The following is a 27,166-nucleotide window of genomic DNA, read 5'->3' on the forward strand; positions in this document are numbered from 1 at the left end:
GGGTCGCAAAGTGTCAGACATGACTGAGTGACCGAGAACATACACACACACACACACAAGAGGAAAAATGTTCTCCACAGACCAGCTTTCGGGTTAGGTTTCAGGGAATCCCAGTAGTGAACCATACACAGTAATTAAGAAATAATTATATCCAGTTTTATATATCTAGAGCTTTATTTCGTAGAAGAAACAGCATCAGATCAGATCAGATCAGATCAGTCACTCAGTCGTGTCCTACTCTTTGCGACCCCATGAATTGCAGCACGCCAGGCCTCCCTGTCCATCACAAACTCCCGGAGGTCACTCAGACTCACGTCCATCGAGTCAGTGATGCCATCCAGCCATCTCATCCTCTGTCGTCCCCTTCTCCTCCTGCCCCCAGTCCCTCCCAGCATCAGAGTCTTTTCCAACGAGTCAACTCTTCACATGAGGTGGCCAAAGTTATGGTGTTTCAGCTTTAGCATCATTCCTTCCAAAGAAATCCCAGAGCTGATCTCCTTCAGAATGGACTGGTTGGATCTCCTTGCAGTCCAAGGGACTCTCAAGAGTCTTCTCCAACACCACAGTTCAAAGGCATCAATTCTTCGGTGCTCAGCCTTCTTCACAGTCCAACTCTCACATCCATACATGACCACAGGAAAAACCATAACCTTGACTAGACGGACCTTTGCTGGCAAAGTAATGTCTCTGCTTTTGAATATGCTATCTAGGTTGGTCGTAACTTTCCTTCCAAGGAGTAAGCGTCTTTTAATTTCATGGCTGCAGTCACCATCTGTAGTGGTTTTGGAGCCCCCCAAAATAAAGTCTGACACTGTTTCCACTGTTTCCTAATTTTAAAATTTATTTTTGTTATTTTTTTACCAAGTGGCACAGCACATAGGATCTTAGTTCCTTAACCAGGGATTGAACCCATGCCCCCTGCATTGGATGTATGGAGTCTTAACCACTGGACTCCCAGGGAAGTTCAAGAAATGGTATAGTTTTTAATAAACTTTTTGCCAGTGTAGAACTGTATCACAGCTGAGGGAATCATGCCTGCTTGGATTAGGAAATCACAGCTCAGGTCACCGGTTTACCTTGTGGTAGCCCCTAAATTGTAAGGAAAGGGCCTAAAAGGAAACAAAGCATCCCTGTTCTTAAGAAGGTTTCTCCGTGGATTGCCACAAAATATCATGGAGGACAAATGCAAGTTTCAGAAAAGTATGCTTCATATGATCCCATCATCCTTATTTTAATTAAAACAATGACAAAACTATTGGCATATAAATGTATATGTATGTGTTTAAAATTCATAGACAAATACAAAATAGCCAAACATAAAAATAGGAAACAAGATTGACAGTGATGGGAAAAAGTATTTATTGATGTAAATGAGATGGTTTTTAATTAATGAAAATAAAAATTAAAATCTTAAATAAAAAAATGCTTCTAAGCCTCAACCTAAACAGTGATGGTGTGGTGTTATCAAGGCTCAGGAGGAAGGACATGGTATTCTTTGGCTTCTTATTCCTCTGATCAGAGTTGGTTGGAATTAGGAAGCCAAAATAACTGGCACACACAGAGACTCACAAGACTCTGTGTACTCACAAGAGACTGCTTGCTAAACTGGGTTGTTGCCCAGTCTTCCCCATAACTCTGGTTCCTTCCTCAGACTGACTCATTAAGTACTTTTTGGCTTGGCTGGCCTCATCATTCAACCCCGAGTTCCTCCCCTCTTCCCAGATTCTCCTTTCCTTGTGGCCCTGCTTGGATCCCTCAATGCTTTGGGAGTTTAATAATGGGGAAATCCAACTCTTGTTAGATGATTGTCAGCTCCTGGGTCTCAGACAGACCATACTGAACTTTGTGCTCATCAAACAGCTTCTGGAGGGCATTGATGTAGAGTGCATGGTACTTGTCCACTGTCTCCTCGTTTGGCTTCTTTATCCTGGGAATTGGCAGGGGCTCCCCAACTGTGGGGCAGGAGAAGAGACAAGCATCAAACCTTCCCCCGCAACTCAAATTAGCATCTCTCAGAGGAAGTCACATACTGAAACTCGGTATCTTGGTCCCCTCTACCTCCTTTATTCTTTCTCCCTGCTCCAACCCCACCCTGTCCCATGTTCTCCAAATACCTAATCTCATGCATGCTTAAGAGAATGAGAGTAAACTTAGGAGAGTGCTGAAGGCACGTGTGTGAATACTGATGCCCTCATGGCAGCAGCTGAACTCTGTCTCTCCTGTGAATGGCCACAACTCTTATCTGCGTAGTTGTCCTCCCTGCCCTACCCTCAACCACAACCACCGAAATTCCCATTGCCCATTCCAGCTGTGTGCCAGGCCCCCTGGGACTTGAGGGCTGGATGGGGGGCATCAAGGACCAGGGTGGTCCAAAGATGCTGGAAAGCTTACCAACTGTGGTAATGGGATGATTGAAAGGCAGGAATCCCCAGGATCCTCGAGTGAGGCCCCGTCCATGGAAGGTACAGACACTTAGTCTCAGGAGTTTTTTCAATGTGTCCTGGAGGGCTTTTTGGAAGAACCTTTTCCACGTGCCCTCAGGGAAGGTCTCTTGATTGTGAACTTCATTCTGTCCAAAGGAATAGGAAGGGACAAGGTATGCTCTGCAAAGAGACAGGCAGAAGTGTGAGTTCTTCCAGGAAGCTCCCCACAGTGAAACCCTCTCCAAGGTAGGAAAGCTTTACAATGGCCCCATTATGGGACAAGAGTCCAAGCACCCAAGCATCTCCAGCCTTGTGTATTATCCTTGCTATGCTCCACATCCCTCCAACTGAACATTTTGAGTGGAGTTGCTGCACTTTGTCCTGTGATGGGAGGAAATGAATCACTAATCTCAGGAAATCTAATTGCCTAAATTGTACACATCCAGAAGATCTTCCTAAACTGTGTGTCTGGACACGTCACTCCTCTCTTGAAAACTCTTCCCAGAACTCCTCACTCTGTACCAGGCACTTAGCGTGGCCTACATGCTCCAGCCTTGCCTACCTGGCTAGCTTCTTCTCTCCCCAGCCCTTTGTCACAGTCCGCTTAGCCATACTAAGTGTGCTAAGTTCACACTCATCTATGCGTCTTTGTACGTCCCACTCCCTCTGCCAAAAATGCCTTCCCCCTGTCTTCACGTGGCTTACTCTATTTCACCCTTCACTACTCAGCTCCAGTTTCATCCCCTTGAGTCACCTTCAGTTCTTTGACCGCCTCCAACTTCTCCCACCCCCAACCCCTGCATCTAGTGCTTGCTTCTTTCCTATACTAACACTACCCCAACTCTGTACTCCTTCCTGGCTGACTCCCAGTAGACAGCAAGCCATTTGAAAATGTCTTATTCCTCTCTAAACTCCTAGGGCCTGGCATAGTGCCTGACATATTGTCATAGGCCCTTGCTGAATACCTGAGTTCTTTCTCCCCTTTGGTTGGACTGGCAACTCCTACTAATATTTCTATTCACAATTCAGATGTCACCCACTTATGAAACTTCTACTTTGGGTGAAAGGCTTTCCATCAGTTGGTGCTCTCATAGTGCTTTGTACATGTCCATCATCACACATTTTTCATTCAATAAATATTTATTGAGTTCCTTCTGTGTGCCAGTGCTGTTTTCAAGCCCTCGGGATACATAAGTGAACACAGTGGATTAAAAAAATAATCTCTGTCATCATGGAACTTATCTTTTGTTAAGGGAAGACAGACAATAAATAATAATAATGAACAAATAAAAAGCCATATATGGAAAGAAATAAAACTGATGACATATGAGAAGATAATACGTACAATGGGAAAAAACAGAGCAGCATGATCAAGATAGACCTTATTGAGAATAGACATTTGAGCAAAGACCTGAAGGAGGTAAAAGAATGAGCCAAACATCTATTTGGAGGAATAATGTCCCAGACAGGGGAAACAGCTAGGGCAAAGACCCTAAGGGAGGAGCATGTGGCTTGTTTGAGGAAGAGCAAGGAACAGCTCTAACGGAGGGAGCAAGGGGGATGGCAGTGGGTGAACAGATCAAAGATGTGGCTAAGGACCAGAACATTTAGGGTCTTGCAGGCCCTTTAAAGACTTTGGTTTTGCTCAGAGTGAAATGGGAGCCATGGGAGCACTTGGAGTAGTGACATGATCTCATCTGACTCATGGTGGATAGGATCATGCTGGCCACAGTTGAGAACAGACTCTGGAATGTGAGGGAGGCAAGAATAGAAGCAGGGAGAGCTCTTAGGAGACTTGCAATAATCCAGGGGAGAGACGATGGGGTGGAAAACCAGGGGGTGATAGTTGAGATGGTAAGGGGTTGACTTCTGGGTATATTATGTAATTATACATGACTATGTCTGTTTTCCATTGGACCATGAGACCTTTAAGGCAAGGACCAAGTCTTATTTATTTTTACATCCTCAATGCTTAGCACTATGCCTGACACACAATAGCTGTTCAATAACTGCCTTCTACTTTTCAAACCAGATTATGCTCTGTTTGGAGGCTATATCCATATCTTCTGCATCTTTGCAAACCCCACAGCATCAAGTCTAGTGCCTTCCTTGCCCTGGGTAGTTTCTCTGGGCCTTACGGTGCATGGGGTGATATAGTCTAAAGTCCCACTTCTCCAGACCCCCAGCCTACCAGGTAATGTGCAGAAGATAAAGGTCTTTTACTGTTCTTTCTCCAACTTCAAGTTTTAACAGAACCCATCATAATGTGTCTGGAGGCCCAAACACCCTTAAGGCACAGTGTAAGGGAGTAGAAAGAAGCAATGAAGGTGAAGAGGGAGCCCCTTCTAACACATTTCCAAGAGAAGGCACCATTTTGGAGAGGTGCTACAGAGTACCTAGGATGCCCTGACGATAGGGCACTAGAACTTGGGGACCCACCCTGTCTCCAGTGCCACCTTCACAAAACCTTTACGCTGTTTAAGGAGGACAGTAGTGGCTCCTGGGTGGCACAAGAGGGCTTCAGCACCTCCACCCACCATAATAACCACAGCATTGCCTGAGCCTTTCTGGGTCAGCAAATACTTCAAGGCCAACTCACTCACTGGGCACACACCTGCAAAACCAAAGAGGCAAATGACATACAGATATGGTGCTTGAGGAGGGGGTAAGGTGTTCCTTGGGGCTCTTCCTGCTCAAAACAGTTCTTCTGTCTCCTGACTGTGATTGTTTCCAATCTTCTGTCTTTAACCTGCCCTCCACATCTTGGGTTAGTCCTAGCCTGAGGTCGGTCCTTAGGGCCAGCTGCTTGCCTTGGGGCTCTGTGCTACTTCAGTGGGAGCTACATTGAGTTCTTCTGCCTGCTTTCTCTTAGCTCTATAGCTTGTAAGCCCATCCTTTCTTCTCTACCCCGGGAACCACAGTGGTCTCCCACTCTCACCAGGCTGATGTCACTTGAGACTCTAGAGTTCTCTTTCCTGAGGGTAATCAGGAATGGCCACCACCAAACTTCTTCCTCCTTAGAGTAACCTGGTAAAAGTAAGCCATTCCCTGGGGTTTCTAGAGAGTAGGCAGACCCAGGATCCCGTCCAAGCCAAACTGGCATGTAGATGAACCATGGAATGAGGATGACATCCTGTTGCTCAACAACAGTCACAGAGTCTTTCCTCACCTCTGCTTCCCATCTCTGCCCTGTGCTTACTTTCTGTTCTCTCCTGGGATGGCAGACATTGGCTCCAGGCCACAGTCTTTAAGATCCAGATTCATGCCAACCTGAGAGGTGAGCAGAATTATCCCCTGGGACTCCAGTGGTCCTGCTTGGCCCCTCCAAATATAAATGTATCTTACCTTTTAATGTTTGGCTTCTGTTGTTTTCTGGTGTCCAGAGGATGGATATTCACCCAGAGAGAAGGACATTTGGCACAGTACCCTGGCTTGAAGCCTGGCATGGGGAAGTTGCCCTGGATTCTGATTGATGCCTATCCTTTTATCCCTTGATATCTTATACAAATTTGAAGGGATCAGGAAATGAAGGTCACGGGCCAGGAGAGTACCAGCTAGTATGAAAGTCTCAAAAATGTCTTTGAGTTGCTCCTGGATGAGACCTGCTACATAAATGACTGCCCCAAATAAGCCAATTGACATCGCCGAAACAGTCTGGCAAAGTATATCTGAGCTGTTCCATTCATGCCTGATTTTCCCTACATTTGGTTTTGATATTTGACTTTTGCCTTTTCCTTTCCACTTTGGCTTTGATCCTCAACCCCAGGCTTCTGCTTCCTCCTCTGAAAGGATTTTTGGCAACTCTTATGAATGCCTATAACTTACCCTCCTACCTAATCAAACCCTGCCTCCCAGATTAAACCTGAGGCTCGGCCACATATTCCTGTCACTGGCCCAGTGTGCTCGGGACTCATTTTCTACTAAGTGTTCTTCCAGCAGGGAGTGAGTACTGGACTGACTGTCAAGGCTTATTAAAGTTGGAGCCCCCAGGTAGGTCAGAGAATGGAATGATCTCTTATACTCACCCATTGACATCACATATTCTCGCACAATTGGGATCCAGAAGATCCCTTCCAAGGTCGCTACATAAGGAGTGATGCCTGGGAAAATCCGAGCAAAGCCAGTGGTCTCAGTGGCAAAGTTGATGAAGGTACCATAAGGGAGTACGCCATGGGGGTGGCTGGCAATGATATAGTTGTGTCTGGGAGAGAGGTCATGAGTCTTCACCAGCTGTTAGTGGGAGATTGAGTCAGAGCAGTAGATAGAAGGAAGAGAGGACATGTGGACTCAGAGGCCAGCAGGTAGCCTGTGTTTCCCTTGAGGAGCCCCTAATCCCTATTCACTGGGATATTGTCACTCTCATAGAATTGCAAGGGGTTATGATGCTCGGTGAGGCTGACCTGAGTTTGCCACTGTGAAGCAAGGTGCTATTCATTCATTTCCCCACTTGCCCATCCATCTTGGGACCATACTCTATATTATGCCTCTGGGCTTTGACCTCCACTGTTGGCCACAAAAGCCTTTGAAAATATGGGGCTGAGTGGGGAGGGAAGAATCTGGGCAACAGGGACTGAGGCCCTTCAGAGGAAGGGTCGTTACCTTTATTGGGAAGTAATTTTGGAAATATTTCCAGATTGTCCAGTTTCGTACCCAAGCTGAACGTCTACCACCTGCAAGTACAGAGGGAAGGGAAGAGTGGTTGAGATCTTGCCAATCCCTCTACTTCTTCTGGAGGTGGAGGGATCTTCCTAATGTCCTCGGGTCACAGGAGGGGGCTCCTTTTCACATTTCCATGTTTCTTGGGCATAGAGCTATAAGGTCTATCCCTGAACCCAATCCCCAAGAAGACACAGGCAGCCCCTGCTCTTCTGGAGCCACCAGAAAGGTGAGAGAGAAATAGCATGAGGCTGGGAGCACCCACTCAGAAATCAGCCTCTTAATTCTTCCTGGGCAGCCTGGCCGAGCCCTCTGTTCCTGCTGAGCTTTGCACCCCTGTCTCTCTTCTCTTCCCTCTCTCCTTTGCCCTTCCTCCTCTCTCCCTAACTTCCACTCCTTGCCCTCCTTTCCCTTTCCCCTTCTTTCCTCTCCTCACCTCTTCTCCCCCTGCCTCTCTCACTCTTCCCTTCCACCCTCACTCCATCCCTGTGGTTCCCTCCTTGGCACAGACAGGGATCACTGCTCTTCCCCTGTTTCTTACCTTGACTGTGGGTGTTCCAGTCATAGGCGAGCCAGGCTAAGGCGAGCACAGACACCATCCAGAACTTAGTGAACACCAGAAAGTAGGGTATAAGGATAATAGGAATAGCTCCTGAGGGGACACAAGGGGTTCATGCCCTTTAGTTCCCTTCAAGTTTAATACACACCTCATTATCCCAGTCTCTGCTCTGTAGTGAGGAAGCAGGTCAAGGCCAGTGTGAGACTGTTCTTCCCTCATCCCCCCAACCCCCCATCTCCCTCTTAGCGCTGCTGTGGTCCAAGATGACCGCTGAGTCCCTGAATCTGGGCCCCCTTGATGGCTGCGATCTTAACTGAGAAAATGGCAGAACCATGGCATTCTCAGAGTAGGTCCTCACCTGGGGTCAAAGGACAGCACTGCTTGGCAACTGAAAGGAACAGTATCTTGTGCCAATGGCTGACATCCCCATTCTGAGACCTCAGGAAGTCCTCAACCCTCCTTCCTTTGTCAAACTGCTCTGTCAGCACATGCCAGTGGAGAGGGCTGCCTGCACTGTACAGGCTGTTTGATGCTGAGAGGAAAATACATATTAGAAACAGCTTTTCTGTGTTCAATTCCATCCCATTCAAAATGGGTCAAAAGTTCAGAAGGGGGAAAAATCACCTCTGTTAGCAAAGGGTCACAGCAGACTGTGAAATGTGAATGTGATACATCTTACAGCTGTGGGAGTTGAATTCCATTTTAAAATCTGCATCCATGAGACAGAAGGGCTCGTACCCATATTGTGAATTTTAAAAATTTCAGCTAAAAGAATGACTTTGTTGACCAGATAACCATATCACAGTAGATAAAAAGTTTCGGAGAAGGGAAAGAAACTCAAGAGTTACCAAACAGCAGATATGTCTGTTGCATCTTGGACTCTGATGGAAATAACAGGAAAAAGATGGAATGGACATTTCAAAAAAAAAGATCTGGCTGAGATGACTGTTGTAAGCATGCTAATTAAATAAGAAATAGTAGGGGGAGGAATTTTATGGGAAGCTTGCCATGGAAAAACATCCTGCTACCTCTGACTCTAATAAAAGATGAGAGTAAATTTGTTGGGTAAGCCTCAGAAGAAAACTCAGGTAAAAGTAAATATGAAACTTTATTAATTAAAGGGAGCCTAGGTATATAATTTCTTTTATATCTTACTTCTAATAAACTTAGTTTGTATCACCAGCAATTAGAAGAGTGCTTTGCATGCAGTAAGTATTCAACAAATATCTATAGATTGACTGAAAGATGAGGAAATGTTTTCTCTTTTCAATATTAGGTAAACTTAAATGATTAGTGTTTAGCCAACATTTGTGTTGTTTAAATCCAATGTTATTTTGAAAGTATAGATGGGTTAATTTCATGCCTTATATCTAATGATTTTCAGTAATCCATCAGTCCTAAAAGTAGTTTACTGAACTGGTCTATTCCAGTTGAGCTATTTCAAATTCTAAAAGATGATGCTGTGAAAGTGTTGCACTCAATATGCCAGCAAATTTGGAAAACTCAGCAGTGGCCACAGGACTGGAACAGGACTGGAGTTTTCATTCCCATCCCAAAGAAAGGCAATGCCAAAGAATGCTCAAACTATCACACAATTGCACTCATCTCACACACTAGTAAAGTCATGCTCAAAATTCTCCAAGCCAGGCTTCAGCAATATGTGAACCGTGAACTTCCAGATGTTCAAGCTGGATTTAGAAAAGGCAGAGGAACCAGAGATCAAATTGCCAACATCCGTTGGATCATCAAAAAAGCAAGAGAGTTCTAGAAAAACATCTACTTCTACTTGATTGACTATGCCAAAGCGTTTGACTGTGTAGATCACAATGAACTGTGGAAAATTCTGAAAGAGATGGGAATACCAGACTACCTGACCTGCCTCCTGAGAAATCTGTATGCAGGTCAGGAAGCAAGAGTTAGAACTGGACATGGAACAACAGACTGGTTCCAAATAGGAAAAGGAGTATGTCAAGGCTGTATATTGTCACCCTGCTTATTTAACTTATATGCAGAGTACATCATGAGAAATGCTGGGCTGGATGAAGCACAAGCTGGAATCAAGATTGCCAGGAGAAATATCAATAACCTTAGATATGCAGATGACACCACACTTATGGCAGAAAGTGAAGACCTAAAGAGCCTCGATGAAAGTGAAAGAGGAGAGTGAAAAAGTTGGCTTAAAACTCAACATTCAGAAAACTAAGATCATGGAATCCAGTCCCATCACTTAATGGCAAATAGATGGGGAAACAGTGGAAACAGTGACAGACTTTATTTTGGGGGCTCCAAAATCATTGCAGATGGTGACTGCAGCCATGAAATTAAAAGACTCTTGCTCCTTGGAAGAAAAGTTATGAGCAACCTAGACAGCATATTAAAAAGCAGAGACATTACTTTGCCAACATAGGTCTGTCTAGTCAAAGCTCTGGTTTTTCCAGTAGTCATGTATGGATGTGAGAGTTGGACTATAAAGAAAGCTGAGCACTGAAGAATTGATGCTTTTGAATTGTGGTGTTGGAGAAGACTCTTGAGAGTTCCTTGGACTGCAAGGAGTTCCAACCAGTCCATCCTCAAGGAAATCAATTGGAAGGACTGATGCTGAAGCTGAAACTCCAATCCTTTGGCCACCTGATGTGAAGAACTGACTCATTTGAAAAGACCCTGATGCTGGGAAAGATTGAAGGCAAGAGGAGAAGTGGACGACAGAAGATCAGATGGTTGGATGGCATCACAGACTCAATGGACATGAGTTTGAGTAAACTCTGGGAGTTGGTGATGGACAGGGAAGCCTGGCATACTGCAGTCTGTGGGGTCACAAAGAGTTAGACATGACTGAGCTACTGAACTGAACTGAGAGTCATATCTCAATAAATATCACTCCCCTTGTGAAATCTGTTAGAACTGCAGATGTGGCACCTCAGAGGACCAGAAGTGTCCTTTGAGGGCAATCTTGCCAGACCCAACCTGTTTGAGTATCATCGGTGTCACTTATGGTGACAAAAGGGAGATTTAAAGAGATAGGAGAAACACAGGCCAAACATGGAAGGGTTTGACTTTGTGAAACAAGGAGTTCCGTGAAAGAAAGCAAGGGTGTCTGAGGCAAAAATAAAGGACACATTTGTGCATGTGTATGTGTGGCGCTATCTTAGACATTATGGCCTTGACACAAAGAGATGCTTCCAACATCTTGTCCATGTTCAAGTGAGTAGTTTTGGAGTGGATTATCAAGGAGGAATTTCACATAAGGCAGGCTCTTAATTTAGTTTGTACTGAAGATGGCTAAACCATTCTAATAGATATGTAGCATGGTATCTCATCATCATTTTTATTTCATTTCCCTTATACCTAATCATGCTTAACAGTTTTTTATGTGTTCACCTGTCTTTTGTATATCCTTTTTGGTGCAATATCTATTAAAACATTTGGCTCATTTTTAAACTGGGTTGTTTGTTTTTTTGTGTGTGAGTTTCTTTATACAATCTGGATATAATTTCTTTTATTTGGATACAAGTCTCTTATCAGATATGTGATTTGCAAACATTTTCTCCAGTTTGTGTTTATCTTAAAAAAAAATTTTTTTTTTTTGGCCACACAACAAGGCTTGTGGTATCTTAGTTCCCAGACCAGGGATTGAACTCAGGCCCTCAGTGAAGCACAGAGTCCTAAGCACTGGAATGCCAGGAAATTCCCTGTGTTTATTTTTTTATTCTCTTAACAGAGTCTTTCTTAGAGCAAAAACTTTTAATTTTGATGAAGTCCAATTTATCATTTTTTTTTCTTTTACAGATTGTGCTTTTGATATTAAATCTAAGAACTCTTTAGTTAACCTCAGGTCATGAAGGTTTTCTCTTACGTTTTTACTACAAGTTTTATGTTTTACTGTTTGGATCTGTGATCCATTTTGAGTTCATATTATAATAAAGTGTGAGGTTTTGGTCAAGATCCATTTACTACATATGGATAACCAATTGTCCCAACATTGTTTGTTGAAAATACTATCCTTCCTCCGTTGAATTGCTTTTGCTTGTTTGTCAAATATCAATTGGCCATATTTGTGCAGGGCTGTCTGGACTCTATTCTGTTCCATTGATCCATGTGCTTATCTCTTCACAAATACATCACTGTCTTGATTACTATAGTTTTCCACTAAGTCTAAAAACCAGATAGTGTGATCCTCTATTCTTTTTTCAAAATGGTTTTAGATATTGTAGTTCTTTTGTTTTTCTATATAAATTTTACAATCATCTTGTCGATGTTTATAAAAACACCTGATGAGGCTTTTCAAATTAAACTTTTAATTTTGAAAAAGACTTAAAAAGAAAATTTGCAAGAATATTTTAATAAAATCCCATATAAGCTTCACCTAGATCTCTTTTTTGTTAACATTTTGCATTTGACTTATTCCTAAATATAAATATATGTTTGTATTTATAGTCCATTGCAGAGATTACAATGCTTTGCTCCTAAGTAACTGTGTATTTTATAAAAATTAAGGCAGTCACAGTGCCATTATCAAATTTGGGATATTTAGTATTTAGGAAAAAATGTTATCAAATGCAGTCTGTTGGAATTTTTATTTGAGCTGTGTTACATTTATAGATCAGTTTTGGGAAGAACTGACATCTTTGACGGAGAAGGCAGTGGCACCCCACTCCAGTACTCTTGCCTGGAAAATCCCATGGATGGAGAAGCCTGGAAGGCTCCAGTCCATGGGGTCGCTGAGGGTCAGACATGACTGAGCGACTTCACTTTCACTTTTCATTTTCATGCATTGGAGAAGGAAATGGCAACCCACTCCAGTGTTCTTGCCTGGAGAATCCCAGGGACGGGGGAGCCTGGTGGGCTGCCGTCTATGGGGTCGCACAGAGTCGGACACAACTGAAGTGACTTAGCAGCAGCAGCAGACATATTTGAGTTTTCCAATCCATGAACACAATATGTCTCCATTTAGGTCTTTAATTTTATTACCATGTTATAGTTTTCAGCCTACAGATGCTATACAGGTTTTATTAAATATATTCATAAGTATTTTATTTTTGGAGGCATTTAAATGGTATTGTTTTTAAATTTTTATTTTCAATCATTCTCTGCTAGTATATAGAAACGTGGTTGACTTTTATGTGAGATCTTGTGACCTGGGACTTTGTTAACCTCATTTGTTAGGACTTTGTTAACCTCATTTGTTAGTTCTTAGAGGGATATTTTTTAGTATATTTTAAAAATAGATTTAGAAATATGTAATCTAATGGGATTTTCTACACAGATGATCATGTCATCTGTTAATTAGTACAGTTTATTTCTTACTTTTCAATCTGTATGCTTTTCTTTCTTTTTCTTCTTGCTTTATTGCTAGGACTTTTAGTATGATGTTGAATACAAATGGTGAGTGTGGACATCCTTGCTTTGCTCCCCATCTTAGGGAGAAAGCTTTCAGTTTTTCACCATTAAGTAGCTGCAGGTTTTTTTTTTTTTTTTTTAATATAGATGCTCTTTATCAAGTTGAGAAAGTTGCCTTCTATTCCTAGTTTGCTGAGAGATTTTGTCATGGATTAAAGTTTGTCAAGTGCCTTCTCTTTCTTTTTTGCTTAAATCCAAGATAGCAAATTTTATTAAGAAAAAGTTTTTTTTCAAGTGCTTTTTCTACAACAATTGATATAATTGTGTATTTTTCTCCCTTAGGTGGTTAATATGGTTAATATGTTTTTCAAATATTTACATGTACAGTCCTGGAATAAAGCCTACTTGGTCATGGTATATTACTCTTTGTAATATATTGCTGGATTTGATTTGCTAGTAGTTTGTTGAGGATTTTTGCATCTATATTCATGAGGGATATTGGTCTGTAGTTTTCTTTTTTGTATTGTTTTGTCTGGTTTTGGCATCAGGGTCTGGCCTCATAAATGAGTCATTAAGTGTTTCTCCCTCTTCTATTTTCTGGAAAAGATGATGTAGAATTTGTGATATATCATCTTTAAAATGTTTGGAAGAATATGCCGCTGAAACCATCTGGGTCTGCAGATTTCTGGTTCGGAAGTTTACAACGCTCCAAAATTAAAATTTAATTTAATTAGTAGTTGTAGGTTACCTATTTCATTTTGGGTGAGTTTTGGTTGTTTGTAGTTTTCAAAGAAGTCATCAAATGTAATTGTTAACTTGTTTATTTATTTTCTCAGTTTCAGAATTTTTCACTTTGAAGCTTCATTGTTAGGTATGTAGACATTTGGGATAGTTATGTCTTCTTGGTGAATTGACCCTTTTACCTTGGTTGTGACTTTACCTTGGTTGTGACTTTAAAAAGATAAACATGTAGAGCCTCAAGTTGCTAATGATTACTAGCTTTGGTTAAAGATGATACCAGTATGAATCTAAGTGGGTCCTTTCTTCAAATCATCTCTGATTCACCTTTCTTACTAACTTTCCCATATAGTAATAGCAACATTTATTGTATACTCATCGTGTAAAACTAAGTATTGTACATGCGTATTTTATTTAATCTTCATAAAGACCCCATTAGGACAATAAGCATTCTCATTTTGTGGACGAGGGACCCAGGTTCAGAGAGGTTCAATAACTACTTAAGGTCACACAGCTAGCTGGTGGGTGAGCCAGAGTTGAGAACTCACACTCTTCCTCCAGAGACTGAGCTCTCCCAAAGGCCTCCATCTCAACACTAAGACCAGGAGACTGTACTCTTAACTACTGAGCTCGAATCATTGCTTTCCTTTAGTCAAGTATTAATTTCTGTCAGTTCTGTCCTTCAAACGTCTTTCAAATTATTCTGTTCCATACCTCCATGCTACCACCGGTCCAAGTTACCACTCTCTCTTTCTAAGCCAACTGCCAATGTCTTCTAATAGGTTCCCTGCGTCCATTTGAGTCATGATGCAACCAGAAGGCTAAATGCAGATCTCTGTCCTTCTACAGCATATAACCAAGAGCATGGCTGGCTTGTCAAAGAGACATTTCTGTGGCTCAGTGATTACTTAATGGATCAGAAGTGATGATAAATATGAGAACTGATGGGGTTGGTGGTAATTTAAGAATTCAATAACTCACATGGCTTCTGGTGACTCTTAGGATCAAGTCCAGTCTTGTAACCTTGGTTCTGAAGGTCCTCCGTGATGGAGCGCCTGGCCACCCCCTTGCACTCTGCATGCCACCATACTGTTCTACTGTAGATTTCTTCTACCTATTCTGTTCTCCAGCCTCTGGCTTCTGTGCATGTTGTCCCTTTTGCCTGGAAGACTCTTCCCTCAGCTTTTTGCCTGGCTAGTTCTTATTCATATTTCAGGCCTCAGGATAAACGTCAGTTTCAACATTTTGGAGATATCTTCAACTTCTCTCCCTTTTCAAAAAAAAAGAGAAAATCTCTCCCATTCATCCTTCTGCCTCTGTCTCCATTGCTACTGCCATGGTCCAGAACTTGATCTCCTCTGGTCTAGACTGCAGTCTTTTGTCTATTCTTGCCTGCTGATCTCTTCCCCCTACTCTGTTTTCCATGCTGCTGCCAGATTTATTTTTAACTAAGCACAGTTGTAGAGTTGTCTGCCTCCTATGAAACCTTCAGTACTGTCCTACTGCTAACAGGATAAAGTCTGAACATGTTAGTCAGGCATTTAAGGCCCTCCATGGACCGGCCCCACTCACCTTCCTAGCCTCATCTCTCAGCACCAGCACTCATACCCCATATGATCTAGCATGTGGTCCCCAAACCACTGTAGGGACATGGGGTGATCTGAAGTGGTTCATAGATGGAAAGTTATTTTAATATGTACTGAATCAAAGTGAGTTCATGGTAGTGGTATAAAGTTTCCTATTAAAATATATTAATTTAGGTTATAGGAGTGAGTCAGTTTGGGGAAAATGTTTAGTAATAATAGTATAGGTGGTACTTAGCTGTGGAAAGAACCAGAAGGTGGGATGCAAATGACTGAAGAATGGGAAACCGAGGTTCAACCACCTTAGTCTACTCTCCATTCCCTCAACCCACCATGCAATTTCACATGTCCATGCCTTTGGTGATGCTGTTCCTGGTTTCATTTGCTGTTTGTGTGGTTAGCAACTTACCACACAGTAGGCCCTCTGCCTACTACACAGTAAGCTTCTTGAAAACAGCCTTTAGCAACGTGCCAAGCACAGGGAGATGACTCACAAGAAATATATTTGTAACATTCAATTGAAGTGCACAGAAGTTTGGTTTCAACATTCTCCTAGTAGCAAGTGAATGTTAACTGGGAGAGAAACCACCAGTGCCCTGTTCTAAATTAGGAAAGGAGTTTCTGATGTTCCAGGGTGTGCATGAGTGTGTAAGGTTATGGAAGCCTGTCATTTCCAGAATAAAATGAAAACTAAGATTCTTAATCAGTTGGCTCAAAGCCTTCAGAAATCCAAGAACATGACTGGTTTGTCAAAGATGAATTTCTGTGGCTTTACAATTACTATACTGGATCTGTATAAGAACCAACAGGAGTGAAAAAGATAACTTGATTCAACACACATAGACTGAGCACACATCATGTGAAATCCCTGTGCTGGAGGATGAAAAATATGGAAGTGATGAAAATAACGTGGGTATGGTCACTGATGCCTTGTATGGAGCATTTATTGTCAACAAGCACTCTGTTCAGCACCTAATGTGCATTATTTCATTTAATACTCTCACGACCCTGAGAAGTAGATAATTTTATTATCTCCATTTTACATATGAAGAAACTGAGGCTCAGAGAGGTCATGTATCTTCAATCCATGATTTGGGAGAAAAAATAGGTAGCATTTGTTGAGTCTTTAAGAACCAAAAACTATTTTAAGCACTTTAAATATACTTAATTTTAAGTCATATTAAAACATAAAAATAAACTTCCTGCCTTCCAGAAACTCATAGTCTAGAGGGGAAGATTGATACCATAAATAATGGATATATCCCAGAGGGTGAGAATGATACAATCAGGGTTCAAATGTCATTATATGGGAACCATTCTTTACTACAACCTAGAAAGGTTTATGGGCAACCTAGAAAGGTTTCTTGCAGAAGGTGAGACTTAAATTGAATCTTGGAGGAAAAGTAGGATTTTGACAGATGGATTAGCGGCAAAAGGGCCTTCCACAAGCAAGGAAGAGCTCCAACAAAGGCCTAGATATGGAAGAGTTCAAGGTCTGTGAGTAACATCATAACTTGCAAAAGTACAGGGAGTATGGGAAACCATGGAGTAGCAGATGATGCTGGGAAAGAAGCAGAGGAGCTCAGGTCTGATGCTTAAGGGAATGAGAACCCAGATTCTCATCAGAGGAAGAGCATGATCATATTTGTGCATCAGAAAGATTGTTTGAAATGACTGTGGGAGCAAGAGAAACTGAGGGAGGGAGGTCAGCAAAGAGCTGCAGTGTCTTAGATGAGAGATAGTGAGAACCTGAAATAGGCTACTATTTCTGAAATCAATTTGAAAGATACTATGGAGGCAGAATTTTCGGGGTTTGGCAGTTGAGTGGATGCAGGGGAGTGAAGAAGAGGTAGTAGGGAGTGATGCCTTGAAAGGGCCTGTTTAAATGCTGGGAAGGTATCAAAATTTCTATTTGCCTCATTTTCTAGGATCTGGTTACTCATTATTCTTCTTGAAGGTGCAATGAAATCAGAGTCTAGGGTGCCTGTCTCAGAAGTGGTAGTCACTCTTCTGCTGATCAAATTGATATATGGCAGAAACCAATACAACACTATAAAGCAATTATCCTTCCATTAAAAATAAATACATTTTAAAATGACCAATAAACACATAAAAACATTAAAAAATGTCTTATGAGGTGGAGTAGTTGGGCTCCAAGTAATGTCAATTCCTATAACCCCCCAAAATAAAATGAACACCTGTTGAGGGTTTTCTTTGATTGTCAGAGTGGTCTTGGGAGCTGTGTTCTACAGTGGTGGGGGGTGAATGACTTACTTGCACAAGGTCACATAATAAGTAAATGGCAGACTTGGTCTGTTTGACTCCCAAGACTATGTTCTATTTTTTGTAGTATCAGCAACCAGAGAAAGGAGGCAAGCCCATGAAAAAAAGGATTTCCAGGAGAGGGAGAAAAGAACAAGAGGTAGACTTGTTTTACTGAGGAGAGGTCTTTACTGAGGAGAAGAAATGTGGAAGAATCAACTGTGTCAAGCCTGGTCTGGCAAGAAATATAATACTGACAAGGCATGACTCCTGTTTTCATGAAGCCTATTGGGTAGAGGAGACAAAGGGTGTAAAGGCTGCTACTCAACCAATTTTTACAAAGTGCAGAGATTTTCAAAGACAATGTAGTCTCAGGTTACCAGGAAAGGGTTGCAGAGAAGGTATGACTTGAGCAATATCTCAAAGAAGGGATTGTCCATAGATAGTCCAGGAAGGGTGATCAGGAAATTTTTTAAGTGGAGGAAACAGAGCAAGAGTAAAGGAGTGGAGGGTAAGTATCCTTCCCATTTGTTCTGTGAATAAGATACCTGGAATACAAGCTTCAAGTAGGGGGATGAGCTGGCACAGAGTTAAAACCAGAGAGTGGAGGAGGTCCTCAAATGCCCCAGATGACACATTTTTACTTCATCAAGTAGGCAAGGGAAAATCAGTGACTATTTTTGAGCAGTAGAGGGCTATAATCAAAGACGCATTTGAAAGACTCTTCTGGATGTAAGCAGTGGAATATATTGGAGAGGGTGGAGAGTAGAGGGCCAGGAAAGAGGATATTGCAATAGTTTAGATAGCTGGTGATACAAGCCCAGAAAAAGAGAGACAGATGGAGAGCCATCCTTTAACTGGAAGCTGGGCCTCAAAGAGGCTCTCAGGAGCATTGCTGAGTTCCAAAGGTCATGAACATTTGCATTCCCCCAAACCATCTTTCTATTCCTCTCTTCTCACTTGTTTCCTCCTTCTTGTCCCTCTGCCTTTTCTCTTTTCCCTACTTCTGCCCCCAGCCCACTTCCAGTAGTGCTCAGTAATCAGTCATGATTCTGACCATCATTCAGGAAGGAGGAGAAGTGCTCAGAACGACTCTGAGCAAGACAGAAAGAATGAAGGAAAGAGTGAGAAAGAGAAGACAGAAGGGAATTAGAAAGGAAGAAGGGAGGGAGGAAGGAAGGACACTTTTTTGTATGGAGGGTTTATTGTGAACCAGGCTTGAGAGGATGGGGATATGGAGGCTTAGAAGGGTTACAGTACCTGTCTAAATTCACACAGCTAGTTGTTAACCAAGTTTGACAAACTGCAGAACCTATGTCCTGTTCACTGCGTCACATTGCTGCTCTTTCCTGCCTTCCCTGATCCTGTTAACCTTGTGTAATATTTTCTAGTGGCTTCACTGTGTCTGTTCCATTGCACTTAACACAGTCAATCTTACAATGTAATGATTCACTTATGTGTTCAGCACTGACACCTGGAATGGTAGAATGGTGGAATGAATGATTATTTTCTCTTTGTTAACAGAAGGAGCCTATACTGGACTCATTCTTGTAGTGTCACAAGAACAGCCAAAATCTTATACTTTGTAATTGCTCTGTAACTGTTGGACAGATTTGACTGTCTTAGGCATCTCTGTGGGTATCATACACTGTTACATGTTTTAGCTACCTTGATAACCTCCAAGATCCAGGATTTGTGTTGTAATTTCTAGCATAATCACTAGAAGAAGGGAAACAGGATGTATAGCAACCTAAACTAACAGAAGGCAAGTGGAATGATAATCAATCTAAAAGAAGTCAAGACAAATGGCCAATCAGTACACGAAAAATGCTGAAGTTCACTAGTCATTATGGAAATACAAATCAAAACTACAATGAGATATCATCTCATTTCATTAAGATGGCTACTAAAAAAATAGACAATAAAGTAGTGTTGGTGAGGATGTGGAAAAATTGAAACTCATGTACACTGTCGGTGAAAATGTAAAATGACGTAGCTGCTATGGAAAACAGTATGACAATTGCACAACAATTTTAAAAATGGAATTACCATATAACCCAACAATTCTACTTCTTGGTATATAGCCAAAAGAATTGAAAGCAGGCTCTCAAGGAGATATTTGAACACTCATGTTCATAGAGCATTATTCACAATAGCCAATACTCTTGCCTGGAAAATCCCATGGACAGAGGAGCCTGTTGGGCTGCAGTCCATGGGGTCGCTAGAGTCGGACACGACTGAGCAACTTCACTTTCACTCCACTTGCACTGGAGAAGGAAATGGCAACCCACTCCAGTGTTCTTGCCTAGAGAATCCCAGGGACGGGGAAGCCTGGTGGGCTGCCATCTATGGGGTCGCACACAGTCAGACACGACTGAAGTGACTTAGCAGCAGCAGCAGGAGGTAGAAAAAACCAGAGTCCATTAATGGATAATGAATAAACAAAAAATGGTATATATATATATAATACAATATTATTCAGCCTTAAAAAGGGAGGAAATTCTGTCACAACATGGATGAATCTTGAAAACATTGTGTTAAGTGAAAGAAGGGAATCACAAAAGGACAAATAGTATTCCACTCATCTGAAGTGGGACAGAGAGTTTTCCACTCAAGACACATAGGTGTCATAGCTCTTCTAGGATGGCTGGAAGCTGGTGAGATTGGAGGAGGGGGTGTTACCAGGAGGCTAGTCCTTATCGTCTGGATCTTTATATATTCAGTGCTGAACATACCCTTTATTCTAGTTCATGTCCTTTGAGAGGGGAAAAGGAAGAAAGAGAAAAAATACTCAAGAAATATGATTTTCTGGGAGAAAAATGAGAACATTATATTGAGAAGCTCTCTCCAGAAGAGCCAGAACAATCTAGGCACTTGTGTTCGAATACCATACAGAGGTTTCCCAGGGTGGGACTGACCCCACACCTAAAAGGCTCAGCTCATACAGCTCTTCTCTGAACCTCTTTTCCTTGCTCTCTCTGCCCATCTTTGCCTACTCTTTCTGGGGTCCAGATTTGAAATGACAGATGCCACCACGATGTCAAGTCTCTTAGGACATTCTGGTGACCCCCACTTTCCTAACTAAGGGCTGGAACTTGTTAAGGGGTCTTTTTGAGGAAGTTAAACATAGATGCAAAGGACAGCAACAATAAAAAATGAAACATTAAAAACAAATAAATTTATAGAAAAATCACTTCCTTCTCTTAATGCAACTAGAGTCAAGTTATTGATAGGCTAAGGGCTTAGCATGATTAGATTTCTATAAGGCTCACTAAGTTTTCATCTTTGGGTGGCCATGGACTCTTTTGTTAGTCTGGTGAAGCCTATAGATCACTTTTCTGAATATTATTTTTAAACGCACAAAATAAAATACACAGACTCACAAAGGAAACTCATCATAGTAAAACACAGTTATCAAAATATTGAAAAAAATGTGGTACAGTAACATGAATTCTTGATTTATGCAGTAGACAACCACACCTAATGGTAGTTCCAATAACTATTGGGATTCGGAAGTGGTAACAAGCATAAATGAACTTTTGAGATGCCTGCAACAACCGGCATGTGAAATTTAAATCTCTGTGATGTCTGTTACTGACAAACTGTGGTTTACTGCCTACATTCATCTATTCAATATGAAGTTAGTGAAAATTCAACATTGTCCCTCCCCGTCTCATTCTAGGTCTACGTGCATGCTAAGTCGCTTCAGCCGTGTCCAGCTCTTTGTGACCCCGTGGACTTCAGCCTGCCAGGTTCCTCTGTCCATGGGATTCTCCAGGCAAGAATACTGGAGTGGTTGCCATTTCCTTCTCCAGGGGATCTTCCTGACCCAGGGATCGAACCCTTGTCTCTTAACTATCCTGCATTGGCAGGAGGGTTTTTTACCACTAGTGCGACCTGGAAGGCACTAGTGTCTCTAGGTCTCTAAGAACCTCTGCTCTACGGGACATATATCCTCCTACAGATTGAACTGGGCAGCCTCCTATCCTGTCCCATCCTTCAGGATGAAATTTCTCCATGTCCAGTTTCCAAACTCGGCCCTATAATCGGCTGCCCACAAAGACCTGGTTTCTGACTGGGAAAAACTTGGAATTCTCAGCCCATTTGCCCAGCACTGATGACTGTGATTTTTTGAGTCCGTTGAAGAACTGGCCCTTTCTCAAAATTCCATCTAATGAGTCACTCAGGCAGCCCCCAGCTTTTCCATAATTCTCTCATCATAATAAAGAAAATCACCTTACCTCTGCCCAGTACCAATTCTGCCCCTGTCCCCAAATAAGACTCTTTTCAGCTAGTTCACAGAGGGGCAGTCCTGAGAGAAGGCCGGGGTGGACTTTAAACCAGAACAACTGCAGGTTCACTCCTGGCCTTCGTGTTCCTCAGTTGGGAGGAGAGAGATCTAGTGAACTCAACAATAGCCATCTCTCTGAGTGGAGAGGCACAGTCCTTCCCAGAGAGAGGGGACCGACCGAATGATCTCTTTAGAACCCTCCCAATCATCTGGAGATTCCTGCTCTCTTTCTTCATCTGTTCTCTGTGGTCTCCAGGCCCTGGGGTTCACTCACCTAAAAAAACGTAGACTGGCATCCACTGCAAAACAGAGAGGGTCTGGAGGATTTCCTGAAGATTCAGCTGGGAGAGGAAGGCCATGGCCATAGTGCTGTTCTGTTGTGGCAAGAAGCCCAAACAGAAGGCCAGTGCCTCTAAAGCTGAGCTGATTATAGGTGCTTTGCTTTAATCTCATTACTGAGTCCTTTTATCTGCTGGAGGTTTTAGTCTTGACCTAACCTTTTCTCCAGTCTTCCCTGTTCTCTGCCCCACCCCAACATCCTACACACACATTCATCTCCCTATCATGCATCCTTTCCCCACGGGTACTCAATTGCCTTGCCTTGGGGTGGTTCTAGCTCTGTGTGTGTGGGAGGGGGTCCCTGATAAATTAGTGCAGGAAAAGGGAATGGCTTAGGCCTCAAACGGGGTCTCTGAAAAGGAGTCTGCTACTTTCCCCTGCTTAAGGAAAAGCATCTGGTGATCACACTTGTTTCTGCCCTGGTGGATGCTCTTTGACACTGCCTGGCTTCTGCTGAGAGCTACCTAGTTGACTAGAGCCTTTTTCTGAGTGAATATCTAGGCTTCTCAGATTCCTCCTTGCACTTCTGTTCCCAGTGATCAGTGGTACATCTCTGTACCAGTGATCAGTGGGAGAAACACTGCACAGAGTGCAGACCTGGCTTCCAGTCCAGGTTCCACCAAGTTCCTCCCAGGACACTAGGGGGAATCATACCATCTCTCTGTTGTTGGAAGGCAACCCAGCAGTTAAGGGCATGGACTTTAGAGCCAGATTGTTGGCGTTCAGGTCTCAGCTCTTCCACTTACAAGTTGGCGAACCTCTGTGCTTCAGTTTCCCCACCTGTAAAATGGGGATAATAATAGTACCTACTTCATCAGGTTGTTCTGAGGATTGAGTGAGTGAATGTAAAGCGCTTGGCACAGGGCCTGGCACACAGTAAGTACTATTATGTTTCCTGTTATTATTCTTCTCATTAAATTAATGTCTATTAAATATCTATTATGTTTAAGGCTAAAGGGGTTAGTTCTGTGCACTAGCCTTTGCAGAATTAAAGATTATCTCTAGATCCCAGACCTGTGGATCATCTTTTGGTAACTTAAGTGATTATTGTTTGCCAGGTACTGTTCTATGTGTTGAGGATTCAGTGTGGAAGAAGATGGGCATCATTCCTGCCTTTATTGAACTCACAGTCTAGTGGAGGAAACATATTAAAAAATCATGAAACTGTCTATACACTTGAATTTGTGATAAGTGTCCTACTGGAAAAGGCCAGTAATTCTCAACAGGAGGCTTTGAATGTAGGCTCTCAAAAATATCTTTGAATGTAATAGAAAAGGTTGCTAGGAATACCAAATACAAAGATAGTATCAAGTGTCCTACTAGTGCAGGGAAATGTTAATTCCTTAGCCTTGTCCAGAAAGGTTAGTGGAACTGTGTCTCCTTCCCCATATCCCACTCTGGTTTGGGGTTCTTGATTAGACTGACTAATATCAGTCTTCAGGGTTGGGCTTAGGGAATGTCTCTGATGCACTGTGGGATGCACTGCCTTTCCCAATGTACTCTCTATGGCCATGTACCCCAGTGTACCCTCTATACTCCCCTCCTCTTTCTCATTTTTTTTCCCTCTCTGTCTAGCTGAGGTTCTCAAGCTGCTTCTTGGGGCTATTAATACTTGGCCACATACAGAGTGAGATGTGTTAGAGCACATCTGCTCAGAATTTGTAGGGGAGGAGGGAGCGAGGTACAACACAGGCCTGGGCTCTTCTGGGGGAAAGCACAGATGTGGGGAAGGTGAGAGCAACTTGTATAGATGAGTTCCCAATGTTGACAGATAAGGCTGCTTACAAATCAGGTCTCTACTCCGCTTTACTTTCAGATGGGCAAATGAAAGAGACATAGAAAAGGCTCACATGAGGTGCTAGAGGCAGGGCAAGGACACACGATTTCCATCTCTGTCTCTCTAATGTCTGGCTCAGGGCCTGGTACCGTGTAGTCATTCAAGTAAACACTCGTGGAACAAATAATGAGGTCTGGTCTCCTGGTTTCCTAGGCAAGATGGACTGGCAGGGCTGGGCCATGACCTTGATTGGCCAACACTTCCCCCAACAAAACAAAGAGCATAATGTCTGAGCTGGAACCTTCCTGAGCCAAATGGATAAGTGCAACATAAACACCAGTGAATGCAATAAAAGCAGGAAGAAGAGAAGTAGGTGAGTGACAAATCCTGAACAACAAGCACTCACGATTTCCCAATGACAATCCAACCAACCAACAAGCAAAACCTTAGCTGTCCTGGAGTAAGCAAAGGAGAGGCAGCTGAGAAGCACAAAATGGCCTATAAATTTCATTCCTAAACATTTAGGGCTGATATGATTCTAACCATCAAGAAACACACAGTCCAGCATGTGAGGTGGGCATAATCACAGACACCCATATGGGGTGCTGTGGGGTGTGTGGATGCAGGTAAGGGAAGCATCCACCAGCCTGAGGAGGGCAGGGAAGGCTCTGTGGAGGCGATGGTGGTGGGATTGTTGCGGTGAGGAGAAAGGGCAAAAAGGGCATGGGGAGGAGTAGTCCAGCAAAGACTGCAGTTAGCTTGCCAAACCAGAAGCTAAGAAGCTTTGTAGGAACAACAGAAAAACAAAGCAGACTGGAAGAAAAAGAAAATCAAGGGGACCAGGTAGCTCAGAAGGTGGGGAGTGGAAGCCAGGGAATCTCTGAGAAAAAAGCAACACCTCTAGGATTCTTCTTCCTGATTTCTGAAGGTTCACCCTCAGCCTTCAGAATGATTCATTTCTAGAAAGCTTTGGACAGCTGAGGTTTTGCCATAACAGTATCTCTTCTGATTGTTCCCCTTCAGTCATGCCCTTATTTGGTACGGTACTGCAATTTCAGCAATATCAGAATTGTTGTTTGGTCACTCAGTCAGTCTGACTCTTTGCGACCCCATGGACTGCAGTATGCCAAGCTTCCCTGTCCTTCACCATCTCCTGGAGTTTGCTCAAACTCATGTCCATTGAGTCGGTGATACCATCCGACCATCTCATCCTTAGTCGTCTCCTTCTCCTGCCCTCAATCTTTCCCAGTATCAGGGTCTTTTCCAGTGAGTCAGCTCTTTGCATCAGGTGGCCAAAGTATTGGAGCTTTAGCTTCAAGCATCAGTCCTTCCAATGAATATTCAGGACTGATTTCCTTTAGGATTGACTGGCTTGATCTCTTTGCAGTCCAAAGGACTCTCCAGAGTCTTCTCTAGCACCACAGTTTGAAAGCATCAATTCTTCAGTGCTCAGGCTTTATGGTCCAACTCTCACATCTGTACATGACTACTGGAAAAACCATAGCTTTGACTATATGGACCTATGTTGGCCATGTGATGTCTCTGCTTTTATATACGATGTCTAGGTCTGTCATAGCTTTCCTTCTGAAGAGCATCTTTTAATTTCGTGGGGGCAGTCACCATCTGCAGTGATTTTGGAGCCCACAAAAATAAAGTCTGTCACTGTCTCCATTGTTTCCCCATCTATTTGCTATGAAGTGATGGGACTGGATGCCATGATCTTAGTTTTTTGATGTTGAACTTTAAGCCAGCTTTTTTATTCTCCTCTTTTACCCTCATCAAGAGCTCTTTATGTCAGCTTCCAAAACATTTAATGATTTTTATATTTCTATTATTATTTTAAAATTTTGGTTCTGCATTTTCTATACCTTCTGATTTTTATTTTATGGATGTGATAGCTTTGCACATATCTTTCAGTATAGTATTTATAATTTTTTGATTCTTCTATTCTCAGTATCCTTGCAATTATTTCTGCATTGTAATATGTATTTACTTTGGTTATTGCTTTTCATGATGAAAATTTTACAGAAATATTTGGTGATGAGTATTTTGATTTCATAAAGACTTCATAAAATTCTTATTACAAAAAAAAGAGGCTCTTTAGTTCCTCTTTGCTTTCTGCCACTAGAGTGGTATCATCTGCATATCTGAGGTTGTTGATATTTCTCTTGATTTCAGCTTGTGATTCATCCAGCCCAGCGTTTCACATGATGTACTTTCATATAAGTTAAATAAGCAAGGTGATAATATATAGCATTAACATATTCCTTTCCCAATTTTAAGCCAATTTGTTGTTCCACATCCAGTTCTAACTGTTGCTTCATGACCTGCATACAGGTTTCTTAGGAGACAGGTAAGGTGATATGGTATTCCCATCTCTTGAAGAGTTTTCCACATGTTTTTGTGATCCACACAGTCAAACTTCATTTAGTGTAGTCAATGAAGCTGAAATAGATGTTTTTCTGGAATTCTCTTGCTTTTTCTTTGCTAAATAGGAGATTCTATCTAATACCAGGGATTGTGTTAGGTACTACACAAGGGACATATTGATACATAGTCCCTTCTTTCACCAACTTTTTACTGGGGTTCTCCTATAAGCATGGCATTGTTCTAGGTTGACAGTTGTGTGTCTGGTGGGTCATGGGGCTGGCAGGGTGTGAGAGAAATGCACACGTCATCAATACAAGGATTAGGGCCATCAGAGAATTATGAAGAAGACAGAGAGGAAAGCTAGTAGCTGTGTGACCCTGGACAAGACATTTCCCCTCTCTGAGTCTCGGTTTTCCTCCTCTGGAAAAAGGGACTAATCATATTTATTTGCTGTGAGGACTAGTGGTAATGTTTGAAAAGTTCTCAGGCAGTGTGACACCCAGGAGCTGCTTCATGGTACTGGTGTTCAGCTACGGGGAGGTGCATTTGCAACGGGCTCTGACAAGCAGAGAAGCAGGGAGCACGATCTGTCTTGAGGTGGCCTGGGAGACCCAGAGTCTGCAGGTTTGCTTTGGCACAGGGACTGCTTTCATTTGGTGGGAGCCTCAGGTTTGTGGAGGGGAACAGAAGGAGAGAAGACTGGACTTCGGTGAGTGGGGATGTTTTCCTTATAAATCACTTTATGTCTGGAGATCAGCAGCTCTAGAAAGAACCTGTATGTGCGTTAGTCGCTCAGTTGTGTCCAACTCCTCCTGACCCCATGGACTATAG

General features: G+C 42.5%; 1 protein-coding gene across 1 annotated transcript; it reads right to left on the bottom strand.

Annotated features, from left to right (window-relative positions):
• Positions 1-479: 479 nt before the first annotated feature.
• DGAT2L6 (diacylglycerol O-acyltransferase 2 like 6) lies at positions 480-22,386 on the bottom strand. The gene is made up of 7 exons (XM_061409828.1): positions 22,124-22,386; positions 7,621-7,731; positions 7,023-7,093; positions 6,449-6,653; positions 4,863-5,037; positions 2,392-2,603; positions 480-1,952 (listed from the first exon to the last, which is right to left on the bottom strand). Exons 1-7 carry the CDS (start codon positions 22,212-22,214, stop codon positions 1,798-1,800), a joined length of 1,020 nt encoding a protein of 339 aa, XP_061265812.1. The 5' UTR covers positions 22,215-22,386; the 3' UTR covers positions 480-1,797.
• Positions 22,387-27,166: the final 4,780 nt, after the last annotated feature.

This window comes from Bos javanicus, chromosome X (assembly GCF_032452875.1).
Source record: "Bos javanicus breed banteng chromosome X, ARS-OSU_banteng_1.0, whole genome shotgun sequence".
Taxonomy (NCBI): Eukaryota; Metazoa; Chordata; class Mammalia; order Artiodactyla; family Bovidae; genus Bos; species Bos javanicus.

Excerpts from the sequence above, each read along its gene's own strand:
- DGAT2L6 (XM_061409828.1), bottom strand. The coding sequence starts at position 22,214 with ATGGCCATGGCCTTCCTCTCCCAGCTGAATCTTCAGGAAATCCTCCAG. Across the intron at positions 2,604-4,862 it reads AAGGTGGCACTGGAGACAGG|AGCATACCTTGTCCCTTCCT; the intron begins GTGGGTCCCCAA and ends GTCTCTTTGCAG. Across the intron at positions 1,953-2,391 it reads TCATCCCATTACCACAGTTG|TTGGGGAGCCCCTGCCAATT; the intron begins GTAAGCTTTCCA and ends CCTGCCCCACAG.